Source organism: Symphalangus syndactylus, chromosome 5, assembly GCF_028878055.3.
Source record: "Symphalangus syndactylus isolate Jambi chromosome 5, NHGRI_mSymSyn1-v2.1_pri, whole genome shotgun sequence".
Classification (NCBI taxonomy): Eukaryota; Metazoa; Chordata; class Mammalia; order Primates; family Hylobatidae; genus Symphalangus; species Symphalangus syndactylus.
Genome location: NC_072427.2, coordinates 36558821 through 36585196, shown reverse-complemented (window position 1 = coordinate 36585196; position 26376 = coordinate 36558821). Strand labels below are relative to the sequence as shown.

The following is a 26376-nucleotide window of genomic DNA, read 5'->3' as shown; positions in this document are numbered from 1 at the left end:
CCAGGCCTGTCTCCCCAGCTGAAGCACACCTGGCCCCTTTGAAAAGGACAGTGATCTCCCCTGCTCTTCCAAATAAATGCTTCAGCAAACAGGTCTCTAGAAGGTCCTTAAGCAACCCTTCTTTCACAAACTCCAAAACCTAAAACACGACGCAACACCCAGCCTCTCAGCTGGCCTGTCTCCCAGCTGCTGATATGACATCCTCGTCTCAGCAAGGGCCCTCCCTCCAACATTGATCTTTCTACCACAAGCACCCATGTCCCTGGGCAGGTGAGATGTGCACACTCTGAGTAGAGCTCAGCTCGCTGGGTCTGTCATCATGGACCACAGCATGTGGCTAAAGCAGGGACTGTCACTAACCTGCCTGGGTTTGAAGCTCATCTTTGTTAACTCTCTGGCTGCAGGACCCTGGGTGAGTGATTAAACCTCTCTGTCCCTCTGCTTCCTATCTGTACAATGAGGATAAATGCAGAGTTATGAAGGAGGATGGTTGAAGTATTATGTGAGGTCATATATGTAAAGCCCTTGGAGCAAAGCTGGGCTCACAGTAAATTCTCAGGATGGGATTTGGGTGGGCAGAGAAGAGAGAGGAGGACATCCTGGAAGGGGAAATGGCACCAGCAAGGGCACAGAGCCAGGACTGTGGGAATGATGAGGGCCAAGCCAGATGCTGGGGACAGTCTTTGCAAGGGGCCCACGTGGTCCCAAGGCCTGGCTCCTCTCCCTAGGCTGGCTTTTCTTCCCCAGGCTCAGCCATTGCCTACTCTGCATACACGTTCCCGGATGCGCTGATGTGCACCACCTTCCATGACTACTACGTGGCCCTGGCTGTTCTGAACACCATCCTCAGCACAGGCCTCTCCTGCTACTCCAGGTACTGGGTCGCTCTGACCTCAGATGGGAGGGGACGGAGGGTCTTGCATGCAGCTCCCTGCACTCTTTGAGGGAGCCGGGAAAGAGGTGGGCTCAATGGAAAAGGTGCTTGGGAACCTAGGACTCCGTTCCAGGTGGACTTCCTATTGCTGGCAAAACCAGCTTCCTGGGCACGCAAGCTCCAGGCCTCCATGCTCAGAGTCCATACTTGGTTTAATACTCTGCTGCCTTTTTTTTTTTTTTTTTGAGACAGGGTCTCTCTCTGTGGCCCAGGCTGGAATGCAGTGGTGCGATCTCAGCTCACTGCAGCCTCGCCTTCCTGGGCTCGTCTGCTGCATTCTTAATAATTTGTAATAATTTTTGAACAAGGAGGTCCCTGCTCTTTGATTTGGTACCAGGCTTTACAAATTGTGTAGCTGGTTCAATTGCTGGACAAGTCGCTTATCCAAACTTGAACTTTAGTTTGCTCATCTATAAAATGAGGCCATTACAAATGGAAGGATTACAGGTAATGTACCCAGGACACTTAGCACAAGCCTGGCACAGAGGAGATGTCCCATAAATGTGCGGTCACTAATGGTGACTGGGTGTGCCTGCCTCTGGGCATATGTGATGGATGATGGTGTTATTCAAATGCCCTATGCATCCCTCATCACTGTGAGTCAGTCCCAGCTTAGTGGCCTTAATTCCCACTGTTTTTTTTTTTTCTTTCAAGAAAACTCATGGGGGTGTGAATGCAGAGAATGATGTTATGGGGATAACTACACCCGTTTATTCAGCTCTTTGTAGAAGCGAACTGCCTGAAATTTCCTTTTCTGTAAAATATTCAGGGAATCTCTCGAATGGTTGTGCTGGGGTGATAGCCCTGGCTGAATAGTGCCAAGGCCGGTACTTTTGGGCTGGAGGCCTTTGGTGCTGGTCAGGAAAGGTAGGCTGGCAGGTACATCTGAGTTCTCTGTCCCCCCACAACGGCAACTCCAGCGAGCCAGTGGAGTCTCCCTGCCTCTACTCGCCCCCCTCTCCCCAGGAAAAAACAGGCAGGTGGGATATGCCCCATCTGGTAACTTCTCCAGAATGATTTTGTCTCCAACTTCCTTTGGGTGACACTTGGGATGTCTGGGGCCGGTAAGTTTCACAAGGGAGGGCAGGCAAGTTTCACAAACACGACAAACCAGTTGTTTTGTTTCTGTTTTTTATTTTTAAATGGAAGGAAGGATAGATTCTGAAACAGCATTGGGAATACTTGTTCCAATTCGCTTTCCATTTGCCTGCGCTAAGGTGGGTTGGAAGTGTGGAGCTGCCTTCCATGGGAGTAAAAGTCTTTTTCTGGGAGTCCCTGCCGTGGATGAAAGGAGGTATAACAGACATAGAACAGTAATAACCTGCGGAAACAACTCCAGCAGAGATGAAGCAAGCCCCGGAGACCTGGGTGCATGGGCTTGTGGACCGGCCATGGTCCAGGAACCTGGACACTCTTGGACCTGGTCCTTGGACCAGTCACTACCCCATCTGGTTGGCTCTCCTAGGGCTGTGTGGCTCTGGTGTTTGAAACTTAGGATTAGACTGGGAGAACACCATAGGTTGAGGGGGCAGAGGAGGAAGAGAAGGCTTCGTGAGTGTGGAAGAAAGTCTCCAGAGTGAGGCTGTGTGCAGTGGCTCACACCTGTAATCCCAGCATTTTGGGAGTCCCACGTGGGTGGCTCACCGGAGGTCAGGAGTCCAAGACCAGCCTGGCCAACATGGTGAAAACCTGTCTCTACTAAAAATACGAAAGTTAGCTGGGTGTGGTGGCGGGTACCTGTAATCCCAGCTACTCAAGAGGCTGAGGCAGGAGAATCGCTTGAACCCAGGAGGCAGAGGTTGCAGTGAGCTGAGAGCATGCCACTGCACTCCAGTCTGGGCAATGGAGCAAAGAAAAAAAAGAAATTGTCTCCAGAGTGAATGATCCAAGGTGGCTTCCCCATGAGCTCATAATTCAAATTCTTAGAACACTTGCTGGTTTTAATTTTTTTATTTTTATTTTTTAAGTAGAGACAGGGTTTCGCCATGTTGGCCAGGCTGGTCTCAAGCTCCTGACCTCAGGTAATCCACTCTCCTCAGCCTCCCAAATTGCTGGTATTACAGGTGTGAGCCACCGCGCCCGGCCTAGATTGCTTTCTTCTAGCCAGGAGTCTTCCCTGATGGTTCAGATAGAACAGATGGGGTCTTTTGGATGTGGCATGCCTGGTATCTTTGGAGGAACTTATCTGGCAGGGCAGCTTTGCCAGACATCTCCTGGGTGCCTGAGTTTGGGGGCTTCTCCCTTTGCCAATGAAATGGATTATTTATTTATGGAGTACATCTGTGGCTATTCCATCCATCCACCCATCTACACACCCACCCACCCATGCAACATTCCTTAAATGCCTGCCATAGTCCAGGTACCACGTTAGGAGCTGAGGGTGCCAGAAGGATGCCCTTGCCTTCAGACAGCACCCAGTGCCATAGGAGAGACAGACTGCAGATGCCCCCAGAGGCCCATGAGGCCATGATTTCCTTTAGAGTGTAGCAGGAGGGAGTGTAATGTAAACAAATAATGATAAGGCAGAATGACACCTGCTGGGATACACAGGGTTCTGAGAAGTGGCATTAGGACTGGATATTGAAGGAGGTAGAACACTTTAGCTGAAGAGGAGGACATAGCAACCAGCCAGGACAAGGATGAGGACTACAGAGAGGGTGGGCCAGGGTTGGGAAGCAGCAAGGTGTGTTAGAGCTGCCGGAGCCTGCAAGAGTGGATGGAGGAGAGCAGCTACAGAGGGGCCTGGATGGTGGGCTGGGGGCCTGTGAGTCCTATGAGGACTGACCCTTTGCTCATGAAGGACGAGAATCTCCTAGGGGAAAAAAAAATCCTATGCACTCAGCTTCCATGCCCTGAGGGGTTTCCAGGCATGTTAGCAGCAACTGAAGTGGGAGCTGAGGGGAGAGGGAGATGAGGGGCTATGTTGGAATCAAAAAGGAGGAAGGGGGCACATGCCACACTCTTGCATCCAAAGGTAGAGTGGGCATTCCAGCTGTGGCCCTTCCAGTGCCCTTTGTACCTCGTCCTCGCTCCACGTTCTCTGACCCATGGTTTTGCTGCTCTTACAAAGTCTGTCCTCCCCTCTGTTCATTCCCTCTCTCTGCCTTTGGTGTCTGGAGAGTGAGAAAGCTGACTCGTGTGCAGAAGTGATGCTGGTCCTGAGTAATTTCAGGAGAAGTGGGTAGAGAGGAGGGTGTGGGCATCTGGAGGCCTGAATTTCAACCCTGCTCCCCCAGACTTGCTGTATGGTCTCAGGGCAGTCACTGTCCCCTCTGGGCCTCAGGGTCTGCATCTTCAGTGAGAGCATCTGAGACAATATCCTCTGGGTCCTCTCTGGTTTGGGCATCCTGCAATGCCAATGCCATAGTGTCTTCTCTAAGCTTCCTCTCCCAGCTGTCTTCCTCCCCCAGGCTCCACTCCTGCCTCTCCCTCCTGCTCCATCCGGCTGCAGTCGGGCAGGAATGGGAGAGAACCACCTTCCCCTCCTGGGAGCACAGGGGGAGACCAGGAACCTCAGTATTAGCTTGATAGTTATCTGATGCTTGCCCGAAAATCGGGGTTGAAATGGCATTCGTTCCATTACAAGGCAGACCATTAAGGCCAGTCTCAACATAGAGAGCTCTGTCGTCCCCTGAGTGGTTTTTGGTTCTTACTATCATGGACTTTGGTTCAAATGAAAATGTTCCAGAAAACTGCCTTCTCATTCTGTAGCATTTGAGACGGGAAATGAGAGAATGTGTGCCCTCTTCATGGTTCTTGGAGCAAGGTGGGGGTGCGCCGAGGCCCTGGCCTACTCACGCCTGCACAGGAAAGGGCTGCCACTCCCTTCAGGAATGTCAGTTACACAGCAAGTACTGTATGTCACAAATCACTGTCCATCTCCATCCAACGCATCCAACCATTGATTGCTTTTTTTTTTTTTTTTTTTCCCAAAGAGCTGCTGAGTGAAAAACCCCCTGGTCAGAGCTGTGAGGGCGAGAAATTAATTTTCACCCATGAGCTCTGCTGTAAGGACAGCTTGGCAGTTGCTGAGGCAGCTCAGAGGGGTGGAGCTGACCTGGAAGGGGTTTGGGGTCAGCGCTGGAGGTAGAAGGCTCAGCAGACATGGTTCTCAGACAGAAGATTGGCCAGAGGATAAAGTGCTGCTATGGCCAGGTAGAGGCATGGGGAAATGTCTACATTTCTGCAGTTCTCCAATATAAGACAACTCCTACACAATAAAACAACCATAACCACCGCCCCCATGTACACACACACGTGCACTCGTGCGTGCGCCTCTGCAATAGAATGATTTTTCCAAAGGCCCGCTAGTTTTGAGCCCTAGTTGCGGAATTCCAATTGCCAATCCTTCCAGCTTTGTTGTCAGGGTTTAGAACAGACTGTGTTGAATCGACCCTCTCTTAACGAAGGCTTCTCCCGCAACCCAGCGTGTCCTGCCAACCTCGTTCTGAGCAGAGACCTGACTTCCTGTATAGCAGCCCCTTAGCCCTCTGGTGCGGGACTGCCCTAAGCCCGAGCAGGTTGGGCTCTGGGGCCGCGCGTGGGGCGCCTCTGAGGATGCTGCGGCTGTGGCTCTGCTCTGGCTGTGGCGACATCGCGTGGCCTGATGCGGAACTGCAACTCGGTAGCGGATGGCCCTTCTCCTAAGCTACTGGCCCTTCTGCCTTTTTCTCTCAAGTTGCTGTCTCTCTTCTGCTTTTTCTCCTTCTCTTTTCCCTCTAGACTCGGCTTTGCAGCTGGAGAGGCTGGTCCGTTTGCCCCTGGGGAAACACTTTATCAGGCCGAGCGAAATGTTGTCTCAAGTCACAGAAAATCCATGCTTTGGGGGATGGCCTTCGCCAGCCAGAGCCAGATTTCTTCTAGTGTAAGTGGCCACAGGGGCCCTTTAAGAGCGAGCTTCTCCACCCAGAGACGGCAGGCGGTGGCAGGGCACAGGGCAGGAAGGGGCGGCCTATCGCGGCGGGGCAGGGTCTGCCGGAGGACTGAGAAGGCCAGTGAGGCAGACCTAGCTCTCGGGATAGCAGGAGTGTGTGCCCTCTGCTCCAGGGGCGGAGCGGGCAGGGAAGGGTGAAGGCTGGGCGGGGTCTGAGGCTGCGCAGCCTACTGCCGGAGGCAGAGGGGGTGACACTTGGGAGCCAGAAAGCCCAGGGTTTAAATCCTAGCTCTGCTTCTTATTGGCTCATCTGACTTCAGGCAAATCACCCAGAACCTGTTTGTTCCCTCCTGTTCCTATTATCTGGACCAGCATAGATACAAGGTGGGGATGGGAAGAGAATGGAGCGTCACGATGCATGTTTTCTAAAAGCTGCTATTTAGTCTGTGCGACTGTGCTATGCACAGTTCTAAACACCTTGCGAGCATCGTTTCACCAAATCCATACAACAAGGCCGTGACGAGGCACAGTCATTGTCCCTGTGTTACACATGAGGATCAGGAGGTACACAAAGGTTAGTGACCTGCCGAGGTCACGTGGTTGTGAAGGGCAGAGTCAGGATTTGAACCCAGGGTGTCCTGATCAAGCTCTCCACATAAAATCCCAGTGCAGCGCTGCCTCACCTCTCCTGGAGTTTGGTTCTTTTTCGGGGGGGATGATGCATCCTAGTCCCTTCTCCTTGAGCTTCTCACCTGGAATATGCCATGTGTCATGTATGACTTACAGGCAGGGTCAGGAAAGAAGAAACATGAAAGTGGGCTGGAGTGAAGTTGGGGCTTGTCTTAGGAGGCTGGGGGGCTTCTCGGGGCACACAGTGGTGTCCCTTTCCCCTGAAACAGGAATCTCCGGGTGGGCCATTTGTGCTCGGTTGCCCTGAGGACTGAGTGGAGCACAATAGTCTGGAGAATGTCCGTGTCCTCAGACCTGCTTCCGCGCTGGGTCCCCGGGATCCAGGCCTGACCAGATCTGGTGGCTGCCTGAGGAGGGTACCCTAACTGCCCGATGTGGAAGTTCCTGCATACTCCATGCTGAGGAATACAGGCAGCAGCCGGGTTTATGGTCAGGTGGCTTTACTGGCTCATACGAGACATGAACAGGCTGGCCAGGTGAAATCGGTCTGGGCTCAGAGGAAACAGCAGATGGCATTTGAAGGAGAAAGAACAGGCTTGTGGACTGGGACCGAGGTTCTTGGGAGCAGAGGTGGGAGCCACAGCAGGACACAGACCCCATCCCTCCAGTGTGATAAGGGGCAGAACTGTCAGCAAAGGCTGAAAGGGCCCAAATGCATGCATTGCCTTTACAGACTGCATCAGAACAGCCATCCCAAGAGCCTTAGCGTGTGGCTGTGCATCCACTGTGCTGGGTTCCTTACCCTGCAGCCCTGTGGGCCCCAAGGGAGGACACAGCCCTCCACAGTACACCTCAGCATTGATGTGGGGACTGTACCTGTCCCTACTACCTGGCCTTGGTGGCCCAGCCAGGGCCCATGAGCACTTCCTTACCCAGGCCTCAGTTCAGGGCTGTGATTTTGTGCAGAGACCCTCCTTACCCCTCCCCATGTCCTCCCAGTGTGCAGCCTGCTCTCTGTGCTACCCAGTTCCCCATACCCTGAGCTGCTGCCGCAGGCTGGGCCCAAGTCAGCTGAGGCCCTGTCATGTTCTATTTGGGGGGACCTGCCTCTCTTCTCAACAATCAGCATCGCTTGTTTTAATGTTGCTGTCAGCTGTCTTTGGATTGGAGGTTGGGTGAGGGTGGCAATGAAGGAGAGAAGGAAAGACTTCACGTTTATTTAGTTTTCCCAAGCCAAGTATCCCTGTGTGTGGTATAAATATTCCAGAAAGCTCTCCAAGGATCAAACACCTACTCAAACCCAGGTCTCCTGCATGATAATACCTGGGCTCCAACTAGATGGGTGCATCTCAGCCTTTGCAGAGTGTGCCCCCCAAGAGTCTGTGGCAGTGGATCCCCTGATTCCCCCTACCCGTTCCCTGTCCCTGTAGCAACTAGAGTTTTAAAAGGCTCTTTGGCAGTTACATAACTTGGCCCTCGAAGGGTTTCTGCCCAGCGCCTCCTTTCTGGCTTAGTCTGGACACCACTGCTTCCCATGGTCAGGAGATGGTGTCTCTGGAGATCTTTTTGCATCTGAAGTTTTGTCACTTCCATTGGGGTGGGAGGAATGAACGAGGCTGGTGGAGAAGCTGCTGGCCACAGGAGCTTGTACAAAAATGTTTGTCTTCTGTTGATGACCAGGTCCTTGGTGTGCACGCATGTGCGTGTGCAATTTGCTGAGACTCTTTTCATTCCATTTCCTCCCCATTTTCCTTCCCTGATTTAGGTTTCTTGAAATCCAGAAGCCCAGACTCTGTAAGGTGATTCGTGTCCTCGCCTTTGCTTATCCGTACACGTGGGACTCCCTCCCCATCTTCTACAGGGTAAGGACCGGCTGCATCTCCTCTCTGCCTGTTAGCAACACCAGGAAGTCAGTTGTTTTCCTGAGCTTCTGGGGGTCACAGCACTGCAACACGAACCGTAGAACAAAACAGGAGTCGAGATCCAGGTGAAGGGGGCCAGCCCCTCCACACCTGTGGGTATTTCTCATCAGGTGGGACGAGAGACTGAGAAAAGGAATAAGATTTTTCTTAGTATAGATCAAAATGGAGTTTCTTATGTCTTCCTTTTTCTACAGAGACACAGTAACAGTCTGATCTTTCTTTCCCCCACACCCAGGTGCTGCCTTGGTGGCACTTGAGGAGTGGTTAGGAGATGGCATAAGCACAGAGGCCCTGACTGACAATATGACTGGGGGCTCGGGAACGTCATAGAGCCAGGCAGAGCAGGCAGCCTGGGGCTGAGTGGAGTGGGCAGGAGAGCGAGCTCTGCAGGCAGGTCTCCAATACTTGCTGTCAGTCCCTGGGCCAGTTCTCTATGCCTCGATTTCCCTCATCTGTAAGCTGGGCCTGATAACACCTCATGGGCTGTGGGGAGGATTACACGGGGAACATGTCAAGTGCTGACTGGTAGCAAGAGTTTGGGAATGCATTGTTCCATCATCAAGTGGTATACTGTTAGTATTGAGGGAAAAGGCATGAATGAGGATCTTAAAGGAGCGAAGGGAAAGAGATGGAGGGCATAAAGGAAGGGGGTGTAGGAGGGACAAGTAGGACAAGAAGGGGAAAGTCCATGCACTTTCAAACCATATGGGCTTGAGTTCAAATTCTGGTCCCACTGCTCACTGGCTATGTGACCTCAGGCAGGACACACAACTCTGCGAGCCTCAGATTAGTTTCCTCATCTGTACATGAGGGTACTAGCCCTCCTTTGTAGGGGGGAAAACAATGGATCTGATAGGCTCTGCAGTGTCTGTCCAGTACTCGGTGAGTGAAGTTCCCTCCTAGAGGCAGTGTCCTGTGGGCTTGAAGAATAAAGCCCAGATGGCAGGGCTGAGGGACAAGGGGAGGGGCTGAGCTCCACCCGCAGCTGGGGCATTGAGCACGTTCTCTGTGCTCTGCCTCTGTGGGTCTGGGGGAGTGCCAAAGACGGGGCTGCAGCCCGTTCCCCTCACTCCTTCCTCGAGGGTGCAGACCACCCACAGGAAACCAAGGGCAGACAGGGCAATTCTGTCTTATGTACCTCCAAATCAGGCAGTGCAAGTCCTGTGTTGTGACAAGCGTCCTGTGCCTCTGGCATGTGGCTGAGTCAGAGGAGGGCGGAGGGAAGGGGAGGTCCAGTTTTAAGTGGTGATGTTGATGCTGGAATCAGCCTGCCTGGATTCAGATCCTGACTTCACTTCTTACCAAGTGATGTGCAAGTCACTCTCTGGCCCACTCTCCTCATCTGCAAAATGGGGAAAATTATGATAATTGTGGCTCAAGTGAAATGATGCATGTAAGAGGCCTGATCTGCTGTCCTCGGTAAGTGGTGGCTACTATGACTGTTTATAACAATAATACAAAAACTATACTTAGCTTTGAAACAATATAGTGGCCATCATTGATACTTTTGGATGACTCAGAAGGCCTTCCAGGATTTCTAGGCCTTAAAGCCTTAATTAGGAGCACCAGTTCAGTGGATGTGCTGATAAAAAGTGAGTTCCCGTGTGAATCCACTATACAGTTGACCCTTAAACACGGGTTTGAACTTATACATGGATTTTCTTCCACCTCCGCCACTCATGAGACAGCAAGACCAACCCCTTCTTCCTTCTCCTCGGGATTTTCTCAATAACACTTGCTTTTCTCTAGCTTACTTTATTGTAAGAATACAATATATAATACATATACAAAATATGTGTTAATTGGCAGTTTGTTACAGGTAAGGCTTCCAGTCAACAGGAGGCTATTAGTAATTAAGTTTGGGGGAGTCAAAGTTGTGCATGCACTTTTGATTACGGGGGGTCAATGCCCCTAGCCTGTATGTTAAGAGTCAACTGTACTTACATTTTGCCCCAGAAAGAATACCAATTATCTAATAGGATTTTTGTCTTTCTTTTCCTTTCCCATTCCTTCCTTCTTTCCTTTTTCTCCCCGCTTCAGTAAGTAAATAACCCAAAAGACTCTCATGAGTATTTGGGGGACTGAAATACAATAGTCTCGAGTCTCAATCGACCACACTCAGGATAGGAGTTCTGCTCACATGGTGCCTGAGTTTCCTCTATCAGGTCACAGACCTGAGGAGGCCAGGGCCTTGGCCTCTGGAATTTGTGTGTGTGTGCTAACATGTGTGGGTGTCAGAGCCCCCAGAGTCCCAGCTGCAGGTGCTGAGAAGGAAGAGGGCCTGCCTCAGGCCTGTCCTCTCAAGACCTGACGTTTCTTTAAACACCTGCAGCTATTCCTGTTCCCAGGGGAGAGTGCACAAAATGAAGCCACCTCGTACCACCAGAAGCACATGATCATGACCCTCCTGGCCTCTTTCTTGTACTCTGCACACCTGCCAGAACGCCTAGCCCCTGGACGCTTTGACTACATCGGTGAGTGGGCAACGGCCCTGCTGCTCTGCTCATTGCCCTCCTGACTGGGGAGGGTCCTGTCCCTGACTCCAGTGCGCGTAGCTGCAAAGGGCAGGGAAGGGCAGGGAGAGAGACCAAGGTGAGTAACACTGCAAGCTGACAGAGGCCAGGATGTCTACAGCAGGTGCATTGTTAGGTAGTATGGGCAGGATGGAGGGCAGGCGGGCCCAGGAGCCTAAAGCATTCTGATGGGGTATGGAGCCAGTGTGTCTTATTGTCATCCAGAACATGGAATCCCATGATTAAGTGAACACTGGGGCTGGGCGTGGTGGCTTACACATGTAATCCCAGCACTTTGGGAGGCCAAGGTGGGCAGATTATTTGAGCCTGCGCTCAAGACAGTCCTGAGCAACATAGTGAAACTGCATTTCTACAAAAAATACAAAAATTAGCTGGGTGTGGTGGCGTGCGCCTGTGGTCCCAGCTACTCGGGAGGCGTTGGTTTGAGCCTGGAAGGTTGAGACTGCAGTGAGCCATGATCGTGCACTGCACTCTAGCCTGGGTGAGAGAGATCCTATCTGAAGAGAAAAAAAAAAGTACATTGGGGGCAGCCGAGGAGAGAAAGAGGAAAGACAGGATGAAGATGGCTCTGAGGGTACCAGACAACACGGGGCTGTGCAGAAAAGGGGAAAGTATCTTTCTTTGTCTTGAGCATGGTGGACGGGAGGGGGCCAGGAGTTCAGGGTAGAGCAGTGGTTTCTCAAGGGGTGGTCATCAGTCAGCAGCATCAGCATCATCTGAGAACATGCAGATTCTCAGGCCCCACCACAGACCTCCTGAACCAGAAACTCCAGGAGTAAAACCCAATACTCACACAGAGGCCGTCATCCTCCAGATGAACCTGAGCTCACTTAAGTTTGAGGTGATGTGGTGGAGAGAAGGTGTCAGAGTCACGGGGGTTTCCACCTGCTGGCAGAGTTCTTTCCCGGCTCTGTTTAGGGAAGGAGGGGCGGGGCCCTGCAGAATGTGCCTCCTCCGCTCTGGCTCTGGGACTAGCTAGGAGGAGGCACCCTTGCATCACTTCTGGTGAGGCTGACAAGACTTTAGGGTGAGAGTTCCTTAGGTGAGTACATGGGAATCAAAGGGCCAGTCATTGTCCCCACCAGGGCAGGAAGCTTGCTTCTCTCCAAGCCCATTTTGTTGCTGATTTTCCATCTCCTCTCACTAAGAGATGTGGCCAGATGCAGTTTGTTTGATCTGATTAAAGTTTTATCTCCTTTTCTTCTTTTGTTGTGTCAGAAGGGGTTGTAACTAGCAAAATGCTTAGAGAACAGATTTCCAAAAAGGAGGAAAAGGAGAGGCCAGGGAATCGGAGTCACCAGCATCCTGACTGCCATGTCCACCTCCCCAGCCCCGCTTGATAAAGTAGAGGTGGCTGTGTAGCAAGTTTTGGGGTTGCAGGAAAAATGGCCCTGGGCCTTCTTTTGCTATCACTCAGGTTTCTTTCTTTCTTTTTTTTTTTTTTGAGACGGAGTCTCGCTCTGTCGTCCAGGCTGGAGTGCAGTGGCCCGAGCTCCGCTCCCTGCAAGCTCCGCCTCCCGGCTTCACGCTATTCTCCTGCCTCAGCCTCCCGAGTAGCTGGGACTACAGGCGCCCGCTACTGCGCCCGGCTAATTTTTTGTATTTTTAATAAAGATGGGGTTTCACTGTGTTAGCCAGGATGGTCTCGATCTCCTGACCTTGTGATCCGCCCGTCTCGGCCTCCCAAAGTGCTGGGATTACAGGCGTGAGCCACCATGCCCAGCCTTTTTATTTTTTTTAAACCAAAAGAGAATCCTTATTTAACTCTTATGTTGCATTAGTTTGCTAGGGCTGCCATAACAAAGTATCACAGACTGTTGTGGCCTAAACAACTGAAATTTATTTTCTCACAATTTTGGAGGCTGGAAATCTGAGATCAAAGTGTTGGCAAAGTAGTCTTCTCTGGAGGCCTCTCTCTCTGGCTTGTCGATGGCCGTTCTTTCCATCTGTCTTCACATGATCTTTTTCTTTGTATATATGCATGTCTGTGTCCTAACCTCCTTTTCTTTTCTTTTTCTTTTTTTTTTTTTGAGATGGAGTCTCGCTCTGTCGCCTAGGCTGGAATGCAGTGGCATGATCTCGGCTCACTGCAAGCTCTGCCCCGGGTTCATGCCATTCTCCCGCCTCAGCCTCCCAAGTAGCTGAGATTACAGGCACGTGCCACCACGCCCGGCTAATGTTTGTATTTTTAGTAGAGACGAGGTTTCATCATGTTAGCCAAAATGGTCTCAATCTCCTGACCTCGTGATCCGCCCACCTCGACCTCCCAAAGTGCTGGGATTACAGGCGTGAACCACCGCACCTGGCCTAACCTCCTTTCCTTATAAGGACACCAGTCATAGTGGATTAGGCCCATCTTAGAGACTTCATTTTTACTTATTTCTCTAAAGATCCTATCTGCAAATATGGTCTCATTCTGGGGGTTAAGACTTCAGCACATGTATTTTTCAGGGACATCATTCAGCCCATAACACATGTGGTCTCCTCCTTACTTCTGGGGTCTGAGGGTTGTCCCCTAAAGCTGCCCCTGACCCTAGGCATTGGATTTGTTTTCTCACCAACCACCAACCACCCAGCATGTCCCTGTCCCTGTCACTCCCACCACCCTCTACTAGGCTCCCAGCCTCTGTGAAGGACACCATGTGAGCTGGGTCCAGCATGGCATTGGGGAAGAAGAGTCCTGGTCATATCTGTGACTAACTGGCAGTAGGGAGAGGTCCACTTGGTTAGTGGCCAACAGAAAATTCAGCCAGCTTCTCCCTCAGCACTGAAGTGAGACTCTGAGCTGATCAGTGCTGGCCCTCAAGAGATGACCTTTGGTGCCAATTTTTTCATCCAAAAAATGAGACTGGTGGATAAGTTGTTTTAAAAAAGAATTTGGATTTGGTTTTCTCTGATGGGCCTTTTATTTTTCCCATATTGCTTCTTAAAAATAAATTTATTAAGGTATATTTCACATATTCAATAATTCTCTGTCAAGTATACAATTTAATGATATTTTCAGTAAATTCACCATACATCAGTTTTAGAACATTTTCATCCCCTCCATCAGACCCATGCACTGTTAATCCCTATTCTCACCCCCTGCTTGAGGCAGCCACTAATCTACTCTCTTTCTTTATGGATTTGCATATTCTGGAGATTTCATATAATATGCGGTCTCCTGTCTGGTTTCTTTCACTTAGCATCATTTTTAGCATACATGCCATAGCGTGTATCAGTACTCATTCCTTTACATTGCTGATCTTGATGGCCTTTTGTGTTTGCCATAGGTCACAGTCACCAGCTGTTTCACGTGTGTGTGATCCTGGCCACGCACATGCAGATGGAAGCCATACTTCTGGACAAGACTCTGAGGAAGGAATGGCTCCTGGCCACCTCCAAGCCCTTCTCTGTCTCTCAGATAGCTGGAGCCATACTTCTGTGCATCATCTTCAGCCTCAGCAACATAATTTATTTCTCAGCTGCTCTGTATCGGATTCCCAAGCCAGAATTACATAAAAAAGAAACATGACTCAGATCATAAGCTTTTCATGCCAGATGTCAACATTAAGCTGCAACACCCTAACCACCATAAGCCGGAGGTGGTTACAGCTTATCATGGCCTAAAACATTCATGATGATTGGTGTCTTTTGAATAAATTCATGTCAAAAACGTATTCAGCTGGGGAAATTTCTCTAAATGTATACTGATTCTGTGTGTGTGATTTTAAAAGGAGAACATGGTTCAAGCAAGTCCTTGTTAAGGCAAACTATTGATATTTCATTAATTTTAAATTTACTTAAAATGGAGTTTTTAATTCTATTTAAACAATTGGATTAAGCATATTACCCTGGAGCTTTGTATTATTCTTTAAAAATGAATCTTGCTTCATTTGATGAATTTGATGTCACAAAGCTTCTCTCAAGAGCTCTCGTAGTGGCCTCTCAACTACTTTGGGAGAATGAGCCATGTCAGTCACTGGGAGGACCTGTGAAAGAAAGTTGGTCACTGAGCGCCTTGGGGACTGGCAAAACATTCCAGAATGAAGAGAGCTGTTTGGGGAGAGACCTTCTTCCCTTCTCCGCCTAGTGAAGGGAGAACAGAAGGGGAGTCCTCTCTTCCCACAAGTCCATTCTGCCTTCAAAGTACAAGTTCTCATGTCATTATGGATTTGGAGTTTGTCAGTTTTTTTCTTAAAAGTCCACAGCGGGGTGTCGTGTGTTCTGTTATGTTCTGTTTTCTGGTTGCCAGTTTGATCTGCAAAGTATTTTTCGGTGCAGGTAAAATGTGTTAAACCATAAGAGTTGACTGAGTTAATCCCAGTTGGTTGTGCTCATATGCCACTTTTTAAACCAATGGAAATTGCTGTATTTGGGGATGCCATACATTTGATATTGCTTCAGCATTTCAAATATGTTGCAAAATTTAGTATCCATATGTGTAAGAAGTTGTTAATTACATTGCCAGCGGGGTGGTCACATATAGTGTTCTCAAGCTTTACTGTGAATCAGAAACATCTAGTAAGCTTGTGACAAATGCAGACTCCTGGGGAAAACCAGGGGGTTCTGCTTCACTAGGTTAAATGTAGGTTTTGTAGAGGAGATCTGCACTGGAGCAAGTCTCCCAGATGATTCTAATACAGGAGGGCCAGAGGCCAAACTTGAAGAACTGCTGGTGTTACACGTTCCAAAAGGCATTGGACCTATCAGCTTTGTTTCGCCTGATCTCAAGTTTTAGCAACTCACCAAGTAAGGCATAACCCCCATTTTATGTTCCAGAGTTTTCTACTCTGAATAGTTCTAAAACACTGAGCATTTTCTCATTTGTTGCATTACTGATTAAAGTTCAGTATTTCATGGTGTTTTCAGGGAACACAGAAATGCGGATGCAAAACAACTTTTGACAGAGGCCCATCAAACCCTGATCTGCACTTGGTAATGACTTAGGGGGGCTTCCTCACAATGCAGGATCCTCTTTGCTGACTCAGGAATACTCCATATTTTAGACTACTGCCTCTAACATTAACTAGCCCAGACATTTGAATGGCCTTGTAAACAGCTCACTGTCTAATCCTCTAAGGACAAGTAACAATTTATATTGGATGAGAGTGGTCAAGAAATATGATTTCATTAGTTTTATTATCTGTTTACTTCCTCTGGGGAAGGCAGACTGATAAAATTATACGGGCTGGTAAATTTTTGGTATGTTAATTGCAAGCTGTATGACAAAATTTGTTTTTTTGGCAACAATCTGACATTATTAGTGGAATTCCACACCAACAGGACCTGTGGGCTTCCATTTCATCTTACCATAACTTCAATTTTATGGCAAAAAAAGGTACAAAGTTTAAATACCCCTTTCTAGTAATGCCAAAGACATACAGTGTTTTACATTCTCTCCTTTACAGATAACAAAATAATGTTTAGCTCAGTAAGTACTGAAATAATGAATGATCAATTTGAAGGATTTTTAGATTATTTAATCTTTGCTTATGTTGCTTTTTCACATGCCTAATGATGAAAATGAAATGTTAAATCAACAAAATAAGATTCAGTGTTTCATAACATTTTTATAAGTTTGGTAAACTTTAGTCCCATTATATACTTTTGGGGACAGTGTTATAAATCAGAATTTTACGACAGTTTGCAGCACACTGATTTGAAAGCTTCCTGTGCAAAATGAGAAAGGGTTCAAATATATTAATTATCATTAAGTATTAAATAATAGGCATTAGATGTCTAATGTGAGTATAATTTCATCCAAGCCATCTCAGAAAGTCTAAAAGGTTGGCAGGGGGTCAGCTGAAGACCTCACTGGAGTGGGTCTCAATTTTTAAAAAGACGTGACACATTCCCATTGGTAACAATTGCTCACCATGGCATTGTCTCAAAAAAGACTGTGGTGGGGAGGGTAGCACATTCCTAATGGGATGTACCTCTCCCTGCTCCCCTTGCTTGAGAAGCACTACTCAAAAATTTACCAGACCTTACAACTGCGATAAAACTTGAATGTATATGAATAAGGCCATTCAGTTAACTTTAGCTCCCTTTACCCATTGAAGGGGTTCCTTTTCCATTGCTCAGTTTTTAGAAAATAATTCTCATCTTTTTTCTAAAGAAATGAATTTGTGGCTGGTCTGAAGGTAGTGAGTTAGCTCAATTGATTGTTCACAGTCAGTTACAGATCAAGCTCCTTGTTCTACTCTTCCCCTCTTCTCACTACTGCACTTGACTAGTCTTAAAATAAAGAAAGAACGAATGAATGAATGAATCTGTGGCTGGATGCAGCGGCTCATGCCTGTAATCCCAGCAGTTCGGGAGGCTGAAGTGGGAGGACTGCTTGGGCCCAAGAATTCGGGACCAGCCTGGGCAATAGAGCCAGACACTGTCTCTATAAAAAAAATGTTAAAACTAGCTAGTTGTGGTGGTGCACACCTGTGGTCCCAGCTACTGTGGAGGGTGATGTGGGAGGATTGCTTGAACCCAGGAGTTGGATGCTGCAGTGAGCTATCATTGCGCCATTGCACTCCAGACTGGGCAACAGGGCAAGACCCTGCCTCAAAAAAAAAAAAAAAAGAATTTGTAATTGTTGGTAGGATGTTGTGGGAAATTCAGAGGCCTTCTGTGTATAAAGCAGTTTAAATATTTGGTCTGCTGAAGTGTTGTTCCCCGCCCTGCCCCGCCCAGCAGAACCTTGCTCAAATGAGAGGTTCTGAGGAAGGTGGGGTGGAGTAGAATGGCATTGTCAGATATGTTCAGGAAACCCTTCATTTGACACTATTTTGTACCTTATGGTACCCTTTAAATTTTTTTAATTAAAAAAATATTTTTTGAGACAGGGTCTTGTTCTGTTGCCCAGGTTGGAGTGTGGTGTTGCAATCTTGGCTCACTGCAACCTCTGCCTGACAGGCTTCAGTGATCTTCCCACCTCAGCCTCCTGAGTAGCTGGGACTACAGGTGCATGCCACCAAGCCTGGCTAATTTTTTGTAGAGATGGGATTTTGCCATGCTGCCCAGGCTGGTTTAGAATGCCTGAACTCAAGTGATTTGTCTGCCTCAGCCTCCCAAAGTGCTGGGATTACAGGCATGAGCCACACTGCACCCAGTCCATGATACCCTTTTATATGAAACACCTATTAACACCGTACAACAACACTTCGAAACATATTATTTGAATGTCGGCCTCTGATTTTCTAGTCAACAATCCATTAAGGCAAAGACCTGTTTCCAAACTCAGATGTTCTCCAACTTACACTAATGTCTGGTTTTCTTGAACTATGTTAGAGAAAAAAATAAACAGAATTTATTTATTATCATAAAATCCTGTTTGCCACTTAATTTGGTTATGTTTTATCTACCACACTGCAAGCGTGTTCATTCACCATGAGAAACAGATCCCTATACAGATATATATCAGTAAATCATTCAATGAATAGTTAGTGCTTAGGATGTATAGAATGGCCACTGTCCTAGGAACTGGGGATACACAAGAGAAAAAACCCTACAATGTCCCTCCCTAATGAAGCTAGTGTTCTGGTTGGGCAGGCAGACATGATATATAGATGAATCCAGACAATAAGTGCTGTAAAGAAACTAAGCCTAGTAGGGCACATGTGAATTGATGGTCACTCTGATAAGCTGACATTTGAGGAAGACTTGATGGGCAAAAAGGAGCCAGCCTTGTCAGCTTGTCGGGGGAAGGCATTGCAGGTTGAGCTAAGTAGAGGGGTCCCAAGGCTGGCAGGTACTTGTTCTACTGGAAGGATGTTAACTCCAGAAGATATCTGGATGATTGACTTTTGAAGAATTCTGAGATTTTCCTGATTTTTTTTTCCCTTGAGAAATTGCCTATACGGCTTTCCTATGTCTCTTGGTACTTGTATGGAATGTGTCAACTCATAGGAAATTAACTTCAGACAGTTGCCACGCTCATTCTCTTCATGCTAAGCAACAGATTTCTGAAACAGGCTGAACTTTTTTGCCTCCTCCAGAACACAGAAGGAAAGGCCCTCAAAGATCATTTAATTCAGCCCTTTTAAAATTTGTTCGATGATGTATAATGCAGATTCTCAGGCCCAAACACACTGACACAGACTACCCACAGTGGGGGAGGGGATCCTGTAGTTTCAAATTTTTAGCTAAAGCTGTAGGTAATTTTTAATATAAGGGAGTTTAGAAGCACTGATATAGTCCAACCATTTTTAAACACAATTTCAGACTTAGAAAAACGTTGCAAAATAGTGCAAAGAATTCCCAGGTACTTTTCACCTTTTCTCCTTTCCTCCCTTTTCCAACAGTGAGAGAGCTGACTCCCATTAGCCACAATACATTTTATTTTTTATTTTATTTTATTTTATTTTTTGGGAAGAAGTCTCACTCTGTTGCCCAGGCTGGAGAGCAGTGGCACGATGTTGGCTCACTGCAACCTCTGCCTCCCATGTTCAAGCGATTCTTCTGCCTCAGCCTCCCAAGTAGCTGGGATTACAGGCGTGTGCCAAAATACCTGGCTAATTTTTGCATTTTTAGTAGAGACAGGGTTTCATCATGTTGGCCAGGCTGGACTCGAATTCCCGACCTCAAGTGATAGACTTGCCTCAGCTTCCCAACATGCTGGGATTACAGGCATGAGCCACCTCACCCAGCCCATTATACATTTTATTTGCTCAATCCTAGAATGTACAGAATGTTGTTTCAGAATTACCAACTAATGTCTGTGCCTACTAATTAGAATTCAATAAGTTTCAAGTTTTTTTTGTCTTGACCCTGAGGGCAAGCTTGATTCTAAATAGTCACAGTTACCTGGGTTATTTCCCCCTTTCTGTGTATGCTATTTATTTGAAATATAGTACAAGTCATTTGTTTCTTTTTGTGTAAATTTTACAGTCCCCCAACCTCCCAACACACACCCGGGTTGATTTTATTAATTTGTGTTTTGTGTATGTAAACATTAACATCTAATCATTCATGTTATAAATGGCCTGGCTAGAGAGATTCATAGCCTGGGAACCTGAGACAATGTTTCTAAGGCCACTCAGTGACCAGCAGGGCCTGGGAGGGAACAGTGTGTGGAGCATGTCCAAGCTCCCAAGGCAGTGCTGTCTCCATTTTACTGCCTCCCCTCAAACACTCTGGGCTTCAGCAGTTTCTGGTCATTGGTGTTTACTGAGTTCCCATAGCTGGACTTGCTTATCTGGGTGTTTGGATTAACACATGGTTTCAAATTTGTGTAGTGTCAGCCCCTCTTCAATGATTTGGATAAGACTTGCCTGGTCCAATTTAACAGTTTCTAGTAAAGTTAAACTTACCATAAGACCCACAATCCCACCCAAGAGAAATAAAAACACACCTACATAAAGACTTTAACACAAATAATTATACCAGTTTCATAATCTCCAGAAAGTAGAAACAACCTAAATGTCCAACTGGTGAATGAATAAATTGTCCTGCATTCATACAGTGGAATAGACTCAGCAACAATAAGGGAACAAATTACTGGTACATGCAACACATTGATGAAAATATCAAAGCATTATGCTGAGTGAAAGAAAAGACATTCTGGAAAAGGCAAAAGTATAGGGAAGAAAATCAGAAAAGTAGTTGCCAAGGCCTGGGAGTAGGGGCAGCACAGAGAATTTTCCACTGTGATGGAAATACGCATTTGATTGTGGTTACAGCATACTATATATTTGTCAAATATATGGAACAATACAACTAAAAAGGGTCCATTTTACTGTATGTAAATTATACCTAAAATACTTGACTTTAGAAAGAAAAAAGCCCCTCAGTTCTCCTCTCCCCACCCTCCTGTGCTCACTCCTGATCTGGATCTCTAATTCTATGGTAAAATGCCAATCTTTTAATGGCTATAGGTAGCCCTTTGATATTTTTGAATAGCGAAATGATGTAATTATTTGGTAGTTTTAAGGAAATTAATAAGCCAGAGAGCTTTAATACAGAAGTGAGGGAGGAAGAAGAAACTATCCTGAAGAGAAGCTGGAGGTGGTGTGATGTAACTGGGTCCTCAACTGGAGTGTTCTTTGAAGGGATGGATTCATTCATCCCTTCAAGCTATGTATGGGGCACCTGCACTGCTAGGCACTGGGCATGCAACAATGCCATCTAGTGAGGCTGTGGGGATAAGCCAGTAGAGGAGACAGGAATGAACAGTGACTGCCAATTGGAATGTGAGTGCTGAAACAAGTCAACAGGTGCAGTGAGTGGGAAAGGGCAGTTCTGGGGGCGTGGGGGCTGTACCATGGGGCCCAGTATCCACAGCAGGGTAGCTGGCAGATCTGCGGAGAACTGAAGGCAAGGCATTGTCAGAGGAAAGGAGGGAGGAGAGCATGACAGCACAGAGAATGGCATGTGAGCCCAGTGTGTTCAGGGCACTGCAGTTCAACATGACTGGAGGGGACAGGCGGCAGTGATGGGTGACGAGCCCCAGAGGAAGCGCCTCAGGGCTCTGTGGTGGGTCTTCAACAATGGGGAACCACTGCAGAGTTTCATATAGGTGTGTGACATAATCAGATCCGTGATCTACAGGTGAGCAAAATGGAAACTGGATTGGAAAGTGGCAGCAGAGAGGCCTGTTAGGAGACTGCTGTCTTTATCAGACAAGAGATGATGGTGGCCAAGGAGACAGAGAAAAGTGGAGCGGTTTGGAGGTTTGGCTACTTAGTAGGTAGAACTGTTAAGATTTAGTGATTGAATATTGAGACAGAAGAAGAAAGAAAAGCCAAAAATGGTGCCTTAGACTCTGGCTTGGCAGATGCCATCCACTGAGAGGGAGCAAGTTTGGGAGAAGAGATTAGAATGTGTTAGGTGTGAGATGCTTGTGGGATATCGAAGTGGAGAATCCAGAAGACAGTTGGATATATGGCTCTGGAGCTCAGAAGAGCAAACATGAATGGTATGTGAAGCCATATGAGTGCTTGAGAGTGCCTAGGGAAAAGGCACACCTAGTGACCAGCTCTAAACCCTGAGCCCCAACATTTAAGGGAGAAAAAAGAACTCACAAAGGAGACTGAGAAAGAAGGGCTAGACAGCTAGGAGAAAAAATAAAGGCATGGGAAGAAAGGAATGGGCAACATTTTTTAGTGTTGTTAAGAAGTCAAGTAAGACAAAGGTCAAATAGATTTAACATCAAGGAAGTGGTAATTTTGGTGACAAGAGTTCCAATGGAGAGCCTGAGGTAGAAGCTAAACTGAAGAGCAACTAGGATATAAGTAGTCAGCAACCAAGTCCAATTCCTAAATGATAAAATTCCAAACTCTAGGCTGGGTGCGGTGTCTCACACCTGTAATCCTAGCACTTTGGGAGGCCGAGGCAGGTGGAGCACTTGAGGTCAGAAGTTCAAGACCAGCCTGGCCAGCATGGTGAAACCCCATCTCTCTTAAAAACACAAAAAATTAGCCTGGCATGGTGGCACACCCCTGTAGTCCCAGCTACTTGGGAGGCCGAGGCAGGAGAATCGCTTGAACCCTGGAGGCGGAAGTTGCAGTGAGCTGAGATTGCGCCACTGCACTCCAGCCCGGGTGACAGAGACTCCGTCTCAAAAAACAAAACAAAACAAACAAACAAATAAAATACCAAACTGTAGCTTGACAACAAAGTCCTAATGATTCAAAGACTTCAACATAAGAAGCAAAGCAATAAAAGCACTAGGAAACAAAAAATGGGAAATAAAATTAAAAAACTCAGAATGGATGTATTTTTCCAGTATGACACAAAACAGAAGCCACGAAAGAAAAGACGGATTAATCTGTCTACCTGAAATTTTTTCATATACATATACAAATAAAAACAACCAAAATGTGAACAATAAAAATATTTAAACTCGTATTTTGGATGAGGACCATTTTTTTTTAGTATAAGAACTTTCACAAATCATTAAGAAAAACTAACAACCAATAGAACAAAGAGGCAAAGAATATGAACACAGTTGATAGAGAAGGAATCAAAAGGGCTCTTAAATATATGAATAAACAACATTATTTATCTGAAAATAAATGAAAATTTTAACTACATGTTTCTTCTCACCAATTGATAACAGATATCAATAGATTGATATCTACTGAAAAGTTTGATAACACTTTGAGAATTGTGGAGAAATAGGCACTCTCATACAGGCTGGTGGGAGTGTACATTTGGACAGCTTTTATGGAGAATGATTTGCAATATCTGTGAAATGTTACACATGTGTATACTCTTTGACTCAGCAATTCTGTTTCTAGAAATGTGTCCTACATATTTACCTGCATTGTATAAATTTCCAAGTTCATTCACTATAGCTGTATCTGTAATAGCAAAAATTGGAACCATCCTAATGTGCAATGTAGGGGTGGAAAAGGTGTGATACTTTTCTTTACCCATCTTAAGGGTCACAGCTGACACTACCATAACAAAAGACAGGTTAGCAAGATAAATGGATAACTAATTTATTGAATCGCAGTTTTATGTGACGTAAGTGCCTTCAGAAATGAAGACCCAAAGACCCAGGGAAAGCTGTCCATTTTTATGCTTAGATGAGATGAAGAATGGACAGCTGTGTAGAAATGTGATTGGACAAAAGGAGTATGATCTAATAGTAACAGACTGAAGGAGGAATCCAGCAAGTCCTGTCTGTTCAGATTCTTCTTGGCCTCTCTGTGTAGCTTTCCCTCTTCCTGAGTGTAGGGCAAGACCCTTTTGGAACGAGGGTCTTACGACAAGGTACATCAAAGAATGTCTTTACGGCCAGCTCTTACACAAAAAGGTGGGGGAAGGCTAGATTAATATTTCTAAGTTTTTCTAGAATAATGTTTCTGGCTTGCTTGGGAGAAAAGGGGTTCTAGTTTCCATGACCCGCCTTGGGGAACAGAAATTCTGGTTTCTATTATTTGCTTTAGGAGACACAGAGTGGTGGGAGACAAGAGGGCAGGAGACAGTCAGAGACAGACTTTGCTTTTAAGGCTTCTCTGAGGCACTTTCAATCTTCTTTAGTTCAAAGCACTCAGTGTGCCAAAGAGCCATACTTTGGGGTGTCGTTTCCTGAGCACCAACAATATGGGCCAAGGATATTGTGACTATCCTTACCAGTGCTGTGGTCCTTCAGGAAGTTGAGAAGGGGCTAGAGTTCCATGAGAGCCCAGGTGTAGATGTGTATTTGACAGTCATCGGCTTAGGGTCAAAGACTGAAGTGATATAGAATCAGCTCATCTAAGGCAAGAGTAGGTTCTAAAGGTTGCCCCTCAAGGGTAAGGACCAAATTTTATTCATCTCCGTAAGGCCAGGATCAAACACAATCAAGATTTGATAAAATAGGCCGGGCGCGGTGGCTCACGCCTGTAATCCCAGCACTTTGGGAGGCCAAGGTAGGCAGATCACCTTAAGTCAGGAGTCCTAGACCACCCTGGCCAGTATGGTGAAACCTCATCTCCACTAAAAATACAAAAATTAGCTGAGCGTGGTGGTGCGCGCCTGTAATCCCAGCTACTCGGGAGGCTGAGGCAAGAGAATTGCTTGAACCTGGGAGGCGGAGGTTGCAGTGAGCTGAAGACTGCACTCCAGCCTGGGCGACAGAGCAACTCCACCTCAAACAATAAAAAAGGAAAAAAAAAAAGAGTTGATAAAATAATGTACATATAGGACAGAGCTGGAGGGAAACCCAGTAAAGGTGAATCAGAGAGAGAAAAGAAGCCAAGATAATGTGGTGACTTGGGAGCCAGAGAGAGGGAGCCTGAGACTCGGAGCAGGGCACAGCCCAGGAATACAACACTTTTCACCAGAACGACATTCCGACCTCTGAGTCAACCCTGGAAAGGCCCTTCCATTGAACTTCTTGTGACGGAGGAAAAGAAACCCTCAGTTTCGTCATCGCAAGGCGGAAGAGTTTAAATACCATACCTCAAGATCTCCCTCCAGCCCTGACACACGACTCCGCGGCGCTTTCAGCGTCGGTCGCCTAGGAGACAAGCGCCACTTCCGGCAGTGCAGTCACTTCCGCGGAGGTCCTGCCTCTCCCGGCGGACGGGCGCTGATTGGCCCGTTTGAAATGCGCCAGGCGGGAGCTCACCTGGGGTCTTAGCGTCGCCGCCGGCTTCGCAGAGCACCGCGCCTGGGTCGCGGAGTCCCGGTTCCTGCTGCGGGTCCTAACGTCCCGCAGTCTTCGCCAGCCCGCCGTCCCGCGCGCGCGTTTGGGCGGCGTGGAGCCTGCTGCCATGAAGTCAGCGTGAGTACGAGGTCGCCGAGCAGGGAAGGAGGGCGGACGGGGGCCGAGGCCGCGGGGCTGGGGGCAGGCGTCTCCACTTAGGCCGCGGCCGGATGCGGGCAGCGCGGACAGCATCCCGCCCGGTGCTCCTGCGGCCGCGACCCCAAAGTGGGAACCTCCACGTGTGGCCGCTCCGCGGGAGCCTGGGCGCGGAGACCCCTGCCGCGTCGCCCCCCGCCGCCCCGCCTGGGCCTCCAGGGGCCAGGAAGGGTCGGCCCGAAGCCGGGGGTGTTTTATGCCGCACCCGGTTCCCGGTAGCGGGGCTGTCCTCCTCGGGGCCCCGGGACAGCCTTCCCCTTCTCAAGTTCCCCTTCTCCCTCGCTGGCTGCCGCCGCCTCCAGAGTGCAGTTGGCCGACTTACTGCGGGTCGGAGGTGGTCTCGTGTGTGGAGCCGAGCGAGCGTGCTGGGCATTGGTTAGATGGGCTCCGTTTCTGGAGAGCCCAGGCACCGGTGATCGCCGCAAGCTTTTTTTTTCAGCCGAGCACCCTGTCCTTGAGGCCGAGCCCATCCGCTTACACAGGCCAGTTACTTCTGCTGTATTTTGTGGCCGCGGAGAACCTCCGCCCACATTCCTAAGCCAATATTTTCGGCGCAGCATTATTCCTGGGTAAAGAAATATTTGTCGTGCAAAGGAGAGGAGTCGTTTGCAAAAGGCAGCTTGTTTATTAAAAGGCTGAAGGCAAAATCTTTAGATGAAAAAAATTGTATATAAGAAATATACATTGAGTTTAACTTAAGCCCACCACAAAGTATTTTGCACTGAATAACACGAATTTGCTTGTGTTTCGTCTGAGAATATGTTTTGAAAAATATTTTCAAACTACAGTCGAAGCCAATAATCTCACTTAATTTTAATGTGTTAAATGTATATCTAGCCTATAGATAAATGTGAAGGGAAAAAGATGAGATGCTAGAGAAACGGTGAAATCCATCAAAAAAACTTTTTGATTGCCCCTACTTAAGAAACCAAGAAATTGGCAGTGTGGGACCGGATTTTGTTTGGAGAGAAAGAGTAATGTTTTCAGCATTCAATGACTGGTTGTTTCTTGAAAGTACAGGCATAAATCTTGACGAAAGAACGTTTTCCTCCATGTGCATTTTTATAGTGTGTTGAAGTTAATCGCTTGTCAGTCTGTAAAGTGTGGGCAGTTATTTGTAGATTTTTCAAATTTGTAGTGCCTCTGTTAAATTGTTGCTCAAGAAAATATGCAAGCTATTTTAAGTGTAGCACTAATCAGAGAATAAGTAGGTA

General features: G+C 47.4%; 2 protein-coding genes and 1 long non-coding RNA gene across 9 annotated transcripts in view; 2 read left to right on the top strand and 1 right to left on the bottom strand.

Annotated features, from left to right (window-relative positions):
* Positions 1-14552, top strand: part of PAQR5 (progestin and adipoQ receptor family member 5) — a 103198-nt gene extending 88646 nt beyond the window's left edge. For both annotated transcript variants that reach the window (XM_055277971.2, XM_055277972.2), the window contains 4 exons: positions 748-874; positions 8203-8299; positions 10692-10833; positions 14166-14552. In XM_055277971.2, coding sequence (XP_055133946.2) covers positions 748-874; positions 8203-8299; positions 10692-10833; positions 14166-14407 — 608 coding nt within the window. In that variant the 3' untranslated portion in view covers positions 14408-14552. The remainder of the gene's footprint in view (positions 1-747; positions 875-8202; positions 8300-10691; positions 10834-14165) is intronic.
* On the bottom strand, positions 7631-24934 carry LOC129482329 (uncharacterized). 3 transcript variants are annotated; one of them, XR_008657664.2, is made up of 4 exons: positions 24760-24895; positions 14726-14864; positions 9498-9701; positions 7631-8482 (listed from the first exon to the last, which is right to left on the bottom strand). It is a non-coding gene; the product is annotated as an uncharacterized lncRNA (long non-coding RNA). The 3 variants fall into 3 exon arrangements; XR_010121029.1 differs by lacking the exon at positions 14726-14864 and having other exon boundaries at positions 24760-24934; XR_010121028.1 differs by lacking the exon at positions 24760-24895 and having other exon boundaries at positions 14726-18190.
* Positions 24898-26376, top strand: part of KIF23 (kinesin family member 23) — a 34595-nt gene continuing 33116 nt past the window's right edge. For 2 of the 4 annotated variants that reach the window (XM_055277969.2, XM_055277967.2), the window contains exon 1: positions 24898-25084. In XM_055277969.2, coding sequence (XP_055133944.1) covers positions 25074-25084 — 11 coding nt within the window. In that variant the 5' untranslated portion in view covers positions 24898-25073. The remainder of the gene's footprint in view (positions 25085-26376) is intronic. The other 2 variants (XM_055277968.2, XM_055277966.2) reach the window with 2 other exon arrangements.